This window comes from Scatophagus argus, chromosome 6 (genome assembly GCF_020382885.2).
Source record: "Scatophagus argus isolate fScaArg1 chromosome 6, fScaArg1.pri, whole genome shotgun sequence".
NCBI classification, from domain to species: Eukaryota; Metazoa; Chordata; class Actinopteri; family Scatophagidae; genus Scatophagus; species Scatophagus argus.
In genome coordinates, this window is record NC_058498.1 from 9,393,822 (window position 1) to 9,404,569 (window position 10,748).

Here is a 10,748-nt window from a genome sequence, read left to right on the forward strand (position 1 = left end):
TACCTGTTATCGTGCGTTTTGTTGAGTTTTGTATCTTGAAGTTTATTGTATGTCATTTTCAACAAGAAAATGTTCCTGACATGATCATTTGTATATGTGTGTCATATCCAACTTTTTCCACTTTTTCCTGAATAGCTTTGAAACTAATGTCAGTGTCCTTAAATTATTTGATTGTTCCACTTGCTAAAGTCTCAAGTCAGCATTAGAAATATTATTGTCATACAGATTTTTGTCACTGATTTGACGTGTAAATATAGCAATTAGACTTTGAACTGTTTGAGAAAAGCTTCAGATATTCTAGGTCCTACTGGCTTTATTTTTGTAAGCATTTAAGCACTGTAACTATTCATGCTTAAATACATTTATGTTTAGTAAGAACATTTTTTTTCAGTATTTTTACTAATCTTTACCTCCCTATCACACCCACACATGTACAAAATTATTCAGAATTTCAAACAAATGCCCTTTTCCTCTGCTTACTAAATCTACTCACTAAATCCTGTTTGATGTTTTATTACTTGTCTCTGTTCCTCATTCTCCCACCTAAAATACTATATGGTGCCTTCCCAGAGCCCTCCTCCTTTGTCTTCCGGGGAGGGAAGAACTGAGCAAAAGGAAGAGGGACAAGAGGGGGAGTGATGAACATCAGAGCCACACTAGAAGAGTTCTGGGGGAAGGGAGAGGAGTTAAGTGGGGCTCAATACTAACAGCCTGCTGTAGGACTTAACGTTGGACTTTATTTCCATCAGATGAAAACAGATGTTGTCTTGTTTCCCACCCCTTCATGCAACTAATGGTTCTGTGCAGAAACATGGTTTGGATGGAGTATGGCAAACTTCCCAATTCAAGAGTCAGCTTGGTCCTTGAAAGAACTTCTGTGGTGGTAAGACTAATCTGAATTATTCGGTAAACTTTCATATAATGTTTATAACCATGTTTATGACACTACATATCCTCTCTGGGAAACACAAACAAATTGAATTGCTATGGAAGGAAGGATGGTTTTGTATGGTATGGATTTTAGTTATGATACCTGAATGTTATCCTCCCCTTCCTTTGTACATTTATGATTATAAATGTTGTTACAGTACATAAGAGTAAATTGTGTTTTTCTAGGATTCTTATTTGTCTAGAACGCAGAAGAAGTTGCATTGGTTCTGCTTTGTTTTGTAGCTCTGTTAGCAGTATTAAACATAGCTTAACTTCTCAACATGATCATTTGCCATCATGTCACTTGAGGGAACTCATATTAGAGACTTCCACTGCAAGAATTTCCCTCCAGGGATAAATAAAGGAATTCTGATTCTGATTCTGATTCTGAAGGAAGCTGCACTCATTTCAGTGCTGATTAAATACATACTCGTGATTACAATAATGTCATGAGAGAATACCGTTTTAACACTTAAAGAGTGATCGTTCAAGCTCCACCTCTGGTAATGTAAGAATGAACTGAATAACAATTTCATGCTGAATTCTCTTCAGCCGAACATGAACTCATATTTGGAATCTTTAGGGCCGTGTGACTGTGACCGTGCACATATTGAAATAGGTCACAGTCTGATCCCTTAAGGGGAACTGTTTGCCAGAAACTGAGAGCTCTGACCCTAAATTATTGGAACTGATCCTGTTCTCACACAGTTGCAGAAGATGCTTTCTTGATTCTGAAAGTGAACAGGGCACAGCCACTCATTGTTAGTGTGCTGGTGTTATTGGTAAAATTGCTGATGTCATACATGGTCAAGACTGTTGCACTGGTTAAATTCTGGCTCTGTTGCTTTAAATAATGAATTATAAAGAGATCTTGTTAAACCAACAGATTTTCTGTTTTATTTGCTTATCTCACTGAGAGCACAAAGCCAAAATCACTTTACTGGCTGAATGCAAAAGAACTGGCTTGCTGTAAAGAGCCAGATTCCTTTGAGTTGATCATGTTCCTCTTGTTTTTATTATCTCATATTCGTTGCTCTGTTTCATGTCCACTTTTACTTTTTGTCTTGATAAAGTGATTCATCATTCAGGGACATTGGAAATAAGTATTATTAGGGGTTTTCAACACGAACGTGGAAAACAAATCATCATGCGCAGAGGACAGCGGATTATTCCAGATGTGTATGTATGGTTTGCACCACACTTAAATCCATGAAAGCATGGAGTCTTGTGCAACCAACCTGTTCAGCATCTGAAAAAAACATAATTTTGTGCAAACTCAGCAATCTGCATACAGTACACACACTTGTGATTACATTTCTGTGATTTCCCATTCGTTTTAAAAGGAAGCTACTGGACTGCCTCAGTGATGCAATTTTGAATATGACTTATTGATTCTAGACGTTAAAGGGCACTTCTGGCTAATGGTACGCTGAAAAGGTCTTCACGGTCACACAACAGCTGGCGCCAAGACTCGTCTGTCTCATCCTAATAATCACTAAGGGATGGAGGTACCTGATAATTAGCTTTTAGTGGAAGATTCAAAGCTTTCCCTTAGTAAATGTATTTTCACGTTTTCTGCCTTTTTCTGAAAATGTGACAGTTTGACAGAAAAACATGTGGTCATGCCTTCTGGGTGTTGTGAATTTGTGAATTTATATTGTCATCAGATCAAAATCAACAGTTTCTCAAGAAATATTTGTAATAGTTTTTTTTATGTTGTCTTAAAGGAATCAGGTTTCACTTACAAGTAACCTACATGTGAATCTGCCACACCCATAAAATCCATTTAGAAGGGAAAAAAACACAACACAAGTAAACCAACTCTAATTTCAGCTCTAATTTGTGCATTGCATGCAAGTAAGTTCTAATTAAGTTTTTTTTCTTTTTTTCTTAACAAGCTTTAAAATATAAATAGGATTCAATGCATTGCCCACCACTGCTAGAAGATTTGTTGTTTCTAACTTTGGTCTCTAAATGTATGGGTAGGACAGACAAAAAAAAGACACCTGTTTTGTTGGTTTTGTTGAACCATCAGATGTTTTTTTGTTTTTTTTCCTGGAAAACTACCAGAGTCTGTGTGTGTGCTTTGTCTGGCATGTGAAAGTGTGCAATGCAATGATGCAGTATTATTGCATGTCCTCAATTGCTCATGATATTTAGGTCAAGATGCTAGTTGTAAGTTGTAAACCTCATTTTTTTTAATGTATTGTAAAGTGCAGTGTGTGTGTTCTTCTATGTTAAAGTATGTAAGCTAACCAATAGGCTACAGGAAAACATGGGGACAAGTAACAAAAATTTCAGAAAGATTATGTTTACTTATTTTGCGTATTTGATTTCACTTCACTATCCGGTCAAACATCTATCGCCACTTTGCTTGAAGTTGGTATCATGCAGCCTGATGATGACAGGCGGTACACTGGGAACAGACCACAAGGGACAACATCACAGACAATATGTGTTTATTTCCTGCTGGTGTTTCTGACAGCAGTGTTCACATAACTGCACTTCCTCTCAGGATGTGCCTAATCTGTCTATTTTGGTCTCTGTGTTACTGTCTACATCTACATGTCCCCTGCTGTCAGTGTCGGCATGTCCTTTTAAATTGGTGTTACGTATGCAGTGTATCTGAGCTGTTACATCGACTTGTAGGGTTTATGTGGTCATCCTAAACATCCTGAAAATCCTAGAGCATGGATCATATTTTTGTTGTTTTAGCGATTGGTAACAATAACATTCTGGGAGTAGGGGTTAGACAAGGACAACAACAAGAGCAGTCAGATGAAAACTGGGAAATAATTACAGAAACTGTGGTATCTATCACAGTATACAGCCAAGTTTCCTGCTTCAGCAGAAGTGCTTTTACAGTTCTGTTGATGATGAAATATCGTTTATATCATCATGTAGCCAAACATTTGTGAGTTTTATCTCAAAATAAAGTGGTTTTTAGATTCACCGTTGGCTCGATTACAACTTGTTTCATCATTTGACAAGTTCCTGTTTATTGCATGTTAACGAAATGAGAAAAAATAATATACTGTGGTGGACTGCCAACCTGTAAAAGGTTTTCCTTTCACATTTTTCCAGTGCATGCTAGGATCGACTTCAGCACAGCCACTTAAGATGCTAAATAAAACAAGCATCTGTAGAAGATGGATTGGTGAATGTATACTAGGTTTCAGCACCAGCCATTTTGCAGTACTCTGAGCCTGAATAAAGACTTGGACAAACCCCATTTAACATTGTTCTCCACAAGAGTAAACAGTAATATACTGCTTCACATGTACTTTGCTGTGAAGGTTATCACATTTGAAGTACAAACAAAATCTGGCCAACTCTTAAAGTGGCTGGCCAGTTTTCCATCTGTTGCTCTCTCTCTCTTTGCTCATTTCATCTGTATTACATGTTTCAATGCATTTTAATGTTTTCCTTTAATAACTTAAATAACTAAATAAATGACTTGTGCTACGGAAAAATATCTTAAAATTGAACTTTTTTCAGCTTGCTTTTTAGGATGAACAGAGAAATGAAATTCCTGATGCCGATATTGTCTTTCCATCTCTGAGTCATCTGACGTCATCAACGACACACACACCAGCTGACCATCATGAATGACTCAGCCCCACCACTCACCAACAACACCCCACTCTGCTACAGTATCAACAGCCCTCCATTCAAGTACCAACACACCATTGCCTCGGCCTACTTCTCAATCATCTTCGCCACTCTGGGTCTCACCTCCAATCTCATCGCCTTCATAGTACTCGCCAAGTCCTTTAAGCGGATACATAGCCGCTCACGCTCCTTTTTCATGATCTTCCTGGGTGGTCTGGTGGTCACTGACTTTGTCGGGCTTCTGGTCACAGGTTCCATCGTGGTCTCCTACCATGTTACACACTTTAATTGGCGCCAGTTAGATCCAAACTGCCACTTCTGCAACTTCATGGGTATGTCCATGGTCTTCTATGGACTGTGCCCCCTGCTGCTTGGTGCCGCCATGGCTCTGGAGCGCTTCATTGGCATCAACTGTCCATTTGCACATTCCACTAGCATGCCAAAGAGACGGACAGTTTCCATGGTGCTAATGGTGTGGTTGATTGCTGGCTTCATAGCTTTGCTGCCTCTAACAGGCATTGGGAGCTACCACATGCAGATGCCCGGCTCCTGGTGCTTTTTCAACATCAGCTCTGAGGGAAATGACCGTGCTTTCTCCCTGATCTTCTCCCTGGTCGGGTTGTTCTGCATCGCTTTGTCATTTTTGCTGAACACAGTAAGCATTGTGACCCTGATCAAGGTGTGCTGCGGAGAGAACAGGACCCAGCGCCGCAGAGATCATGAAGTAGAGATGATGGTTCAGCTCATCCTCATCATGGTCATCACTTCTGTCTGCTGGTGCCCCCTCCTGGTGAGTTTGTGTATTTTTTGCACCGTTTAAGCAAAATATGACTTTCACTACAACCACAAAGCTATCCATATTTTCAGTTCCCTTGTATGTCTATTTATCATATGTATATTTTGATCCTAACTTCTCCAGGTGTTTCATCAGATCTCAAACTTTGACACAACATATCAGTACAACCACTTTAAGGTGGCTGGTTGAAAATTAAACATTCTTTCAGTTGTCATATTGCAAAGCACTGAGCAGTAGTGTCCGCTAACTTGTGGGTTTCTCAGCTCTGAAAATGCCGAACAACAACCTTGTTTATCAGACTCTTGTTATCAGTGCTACCCTTTAACTCTTTGAACCATAACGGGACATCACAAGGTCCTAAGCTCTGCTTCCCCTCTTTATGCTTCATTTCATCTTTGTAATGTAGCTTTCTAACTAGTGAAAGTGCCTCTGGTCTTACCCTGGATCAGATAGCCCCTTAATGCCTTACATCTCAGCTTTAGAGCATGACTGAAATCATTGCCTTTTAAGGAAGACTTCAGTTCATTACAACTTTTTGTGGCTCCAATTATTCATTCTGGTGGTTCTATTATTCACCATTGTAAGTGCTGTTATCATCGGGTTGTTCACATGTATGATTGTATGACAAAATGACAAATCATATTTTGTGCATGTCAGTGGAGCTACTTTTAGGATGTTGCAACATTCTCATATTTCAAAATTTACTGTCTTGAGTAAGATGCTAATTTGACCCAAAGAACAAGCCACAAAAATTAAATCAGCTGACTAACTGTTGTGTTTTTTTTTTTCCTTTGTTTTTTTTTGGGGGGGGGTTGCTGCTGTCATTGTTGTTGTTTTTTTATATGTAATAAGCTGGAGTCTAGGCATTGCTCTCAGCCCAGTATGCAGAGTGACGAAATTTAGTATAAGAGCAAGAATAGGAGGGTCAAATCCCTCTGACTGGAGAACATGTTTTGTCTGCACCCTACACAGATATATATTCTGATGAGAGTGGTGGCTGCTGATCCTGTAAGAGGTGAAATTGTTTTGTTCCACATTCGAATGGCCACCTGCAATCAGATATTTGACCCCTGGATATACATCACGTGTCAAGAGTCCAGGCTAAGGCGAGTAAAATGTAAAAGAAAACCTCTAAAGGTTGTAACAATAACATACATTTTCCACTGCTCACCCCCATCATAACTTTAGGCATGTCCTAAATATCTGCCAATAAAACTGGTGGATGGACTCAAGTATACATCACCATTTACTCAGCTTTCATACCATTACGCATGTGCTCAAATTATCAATGGGAACATCTTGGTTTTGCTGCTGCTCTGTACACTTCATTCCATTCCTAGGCTGTTAATAAACGTGTCGCTTAAACAGTTTCAGCCCAATAATTTTGTTATTTTGGTTTTGGTTTATTGCCCTTAATTGCCTTTTCATTCCCTGAAACCATCACAGATGGTTTCGGATAGCTAAACCCTGTCAGTTTAGTGATCTGTTGATTGTAGTTTTATTTAGTTACTCAAACATTTCATTGAAGCAAAGCTACAGAGATACACACTGACAAAGTTGTTCAGGCTCAGTAATCGTGATGACACAAAATGTACTGTAGCCAGGGCGTAGAATCTTCCGGTAAAGCCTGATTTACACTTGCATGAAATAGCCTTGGTGTCAGTGAATAAAGCCATGAATGCTACCTTCTCTGAACGTGAAAGTTAGCCACTATAATTATACTTGCACCCTGGAAAACTGTGGTTGTATCAGATTCTGCACCTCTGCCTCTAAGAAAAGTTTGCCCAACTAAAACTGCGGTTTGCTCTTGAACATCTTAACACTTGCATGCAAACAGTTTTTTTTTAAACACTAAGAAGTGGATTTAGGTAACTGCTTTCCTTGCACTGCTTGGATGTAAACCACAGGAGAACAGTTTTTTTGATACCAGCTGAATTTGGAACAGAGACAAACAATAAGCCAATTTGTCATTCCTAAAGGAGCTTGTTAGCATGTTTTGCCCCCACAAGAGACTGCTGGGAAAATGCTAATAAGGCTGTACCTCACATAAAATGCTGCAGTTGAACTAAAGCTGTGGGGATAATCGTGTTGCCTCAGGAGGGCCATGGCAGAATTAGCCTGGTGTCAGTGGACTGTCCGTGTGCAATTTCAATATTAACCAATTTTTCCCCTTTCATTCCTAATCCTATCCTTACCACTCTTTTCCACTCTCTGTTGTCTGCTATCACTCTCCCACTCATTTCCTCCACCATTTTTTCCTGTTTTTGCCGCTTCATTACTTCATCCCTCTTTCTCTGTCTTTTTCCCTGCTTCCGTCCTTCTTCCACCAGGTCTTTATTGCGCAAACTGCACTGTTCGGAGGTCCTCTCCAGGTGAAATACCTACTGCTTTGGATACGCTTCGTCACCTGGAACCAGATCCTGGATCCGTGGGTATACATCCTATTTCGCAGGGCGGTTCTTAAGAGAATCTACCCCCGCTTTAACTGGTCTCAGGGCTCTACCATGAGCTTGTATCCGTCTTTCAGCAGCAAGGTCAGGAGGTTCACAAGGTCTTCATTTGGGAGTACCCAGGACACAGATGAAACATTAGAGACTGGGGAATCAAGTGCAACAGCCAACACTACATTGAAGACACCATCTCCTTCTACATGATTGCTTGGATTTGAGTTGTTGCAGCAGACTAAATGATGTCATTGGTCTTGTAGTATGTTTTTGAATGTGTTTTCTAGCTGTGATGAGTATTCATATCAACTGTGACCAGTATACAAAGTAGGATTGCACCAATAAAACGGTTCATTTTATACCTTTGCTTTTGAAATATTAAGCAGTAATAGCAATGAAACTTTAATTTACAGAAAAGTGTAAAGGGAGAACAGGTACTGATTGAACACATGCTATGGATCAAACCTGCGATGTATTCATAAATACACTCCCTTTGTTCACATTTTGTCTGCCAAAACCGATTTAAGCTATTCACATACACTGCTCGTTCTAGATGTACTGTTCTTTTCAAGTACTTCAATGTTTTTTGAGTCTTGGACATTCAAATAATGATTTCAAGGTCCAGTGAGTGGGATTAAGTGTAATCTAAGGGTGTGGTTGCTGTTTGCAGTCAACTGAACATCCCTCTTCTGTGTTTGGTTTAACCACTACAGAAACATAGCACTGCAACATGGAGGGACTCCCTTGGTAATTCCTAACTGTGACATCAAAACTTTTTATTTTATTTTAACCCAAACCATTATCTTTTCCTAAACCTAACCAATTCTAATTGTGTTGCCTAAAACAAACCAGTCTGTGACATTAAACTGAAATTGTTTAACAAAATAAACACACACACATAATAATTCATTTACTAAGTCGAAAATAAAAAGTCAGGGAAGACTTCTGACCTGAGCAGTATGGTGGTTACTACTGTTGCCACACAGCAAGAAGATTCCACATTCGAATCCCAATCCCTGGGGCCTTCTGCGCAGAGTTTGCATGTTCTCCCTGTGCCTATGTGGGTTTTCTCCAGGAAATCCGGCTTCCTCCCACAGTCCCAAAACATGTATGTTTGGTTAACTGGTTGCTCTCTCATAGGTGAAAGAACAAATATACAAATGATAGGGAAATAACATGCATGCAGAGCAGGGACTGAAATCTTCATGGAACTCACAGAAGCATGTGGTGCCACCTCCTGCAAAAGCAGTCCCATTTGATTGGAATACCATGTCAGAGATGTGCTTAAAAGTGAAAATGATTAGACTAAAATTAAATATTGCTTAGACAACCTTATGCCTCCTATACAGTTTCCATTTCAAGAGTTCACATAACGTGTTACAATCCATGTATTTGAGTGTGAACTGTTTTGATGATGCATGTGAGTCAAACCAAACTTTTCAAACCTTGAAATTATCAACTTTTTTCAGAATCCCTGATTGAAATTCTGTTGTTCGGTCCTCATGTTTGCCAATATTAGATAAATAAAGAGAAATAATGAGACTGCGATAATTGTAATGAATTAAGTTGTGAATATGGACACAGACGGCTTGTTTTTTTGCTGTTCAGAAATGTGGCCAAAAATGTAACAGTAACAGTATTTAACTGAGATGTATTACATTGCATGAAACATCATAGTCTTTACATAAATGGTTGAAATTCATCACAGTTACACTATAGAGACAAAAGTATCAGGAAAGAGATTTTTGAGTGTTTCTTTCTTTGCCCATTCATGCAGTAGAGCATTTGTGAGGTCAGGTGCTGATGTTGGGCAAAAAGACCTGGCTTGCAGTCTGTATTCCAGTTCCAGCTGAGGTCAGGGCTCTGTGTAGGCCAGTCAAGTTCTTCCACACCAAAGTCATCCAACCATGTCTTTATGGACCTTGCTTTGTGCACTGGGGCACAGTCATGCTGAAATAGAAAAGGGCCTTCCTCAAACTGTTGCCACAAAGTTGGAAGCGTAGCATTATCCGAAATGTCTTCTTATGCTGAAGCAATAAGATTTCCCTTCACTGGAAGTAAGGGGCCAAGCTCAACCCCTGACAAACAGCCCCATACCACTACTGAATTCAATGATAAAGAGAGTGTCCCAATACTTTTGTACATATAGTATAGTATATGTAAAACAGTGCCTGACATATGCCATTTTGGTATTACTGATAGAAGATCTAAGAAAGTGTAATTACCGTCAAATCAAAATACCTTTTACTATCTTCTGTCTTTTAATTATACTTGTATTATATAAATGAAGAAGATCATTGCAGGAATACATTGCATGATAAGTAATGTTTTCCCTTAATTTCAAACACTCCAATCTTACACTGTCAGAATACCCAAAAACAAAACAATTTTCTCATTTACAACTACTGGTGTCTGGCCATGAAGATAGCTTTAGATTAAATTGCCCAAATTTTGAGAGGTAAAATTCAGAGTTGTTGGATGATTCAAATTCAGTGTGGTGATACATGCTAAGTGTCACAGACAAATATAACATTATAAATATAATACATGACTCAAACAATCCTTTCTTTCTCTGTGTGATTACTCAGTCACCCAGCTAATTTCACACATAATTTGTTGTCATTGTTTTATCATTCATATATGTCAGACTCTCAATTACCAAATAAACCACTGAACCAGTCACTTATAATGGTGGAAATGTTCCTCATTTTGACTTGTTTACAGTGAGATTTCATTACAAATGAAGTGTAAATGTTGGAAGGTGCTTGTCAGAAATGTGATTGTACATAAAATTAAAGGCTTTAGTAAAAACAAATGGGTTTTTCTGTTTAACACACAGAGGCTTGGCAATTATGATTTCAACCTTTTTTACTTACAGTTTAAACAATGTGCCAAACATTTTTTCAGGTTTTCATAATGAGTTTAAACCATATACAAAGTGTTAAAACAAAACATCAGAGAAATAC

General features: G+C 38.8%; 1 protein-coding gene across 3 annotated transcripts; it reads left to right on the top strand.

Annotated features, from left to right (window-relative positions):
- Positions 1–597: 597 nt before the first annotated feature.
- tbxa2r (thromboxane A2 receptor) lies at positions 598–10,593 on the top strand. 3 transcript variants are annotated; one of them, XM_046392198.1, is made up of 4 exons: positions 599–883; positions 4,429–5,332; positions 6,311–6,444; positions 7,669–7,848. In XM_046392198.1, exons 2-4 carry the CDS (start codon positions 4,535–4,537, stop codon positions 7,712–7,714), a joined length of 978 nt encoding a protein of 325 aa, XP_046248154.1. In that variant the 5' UTR covers positions 599–883; positions 4,429–4,534; the 3' UTR covers positions 7,715–7,848. The 3 variants fall into 3 exon arrangements, with proteins under 3 accessions (XP_046248153.1, XP_046248154.1, XP_046248152.1); XM_046392197.1 differs by having other exon boundaries at positions 598–883; positions 6,311–7,811; XM_046392196.1 differs by lacking the exon at positions 6,311–6,444 and having other exon boundaries at positions 609–883; positions 7,669–10,593.
- Positions 10,594–10,748: the final 155 nt, after the last annotated feature.

Coding starts and splice junctions, on each gene's coding strand:
- tbxa2r (XM_046392196.1), top strand. CDS start 4,535: ATGAATGACTCAGCCCCACCACTCACCAACAACACCCCACTCTGCTAC. Junction 5,333..7,668: donor TCTGCTGGTGCCCCCTCCTG/GTGAGTTTGTGT, acceptor TTCTTCCACCAG/GTCTTTATTGCGCAAACTGC.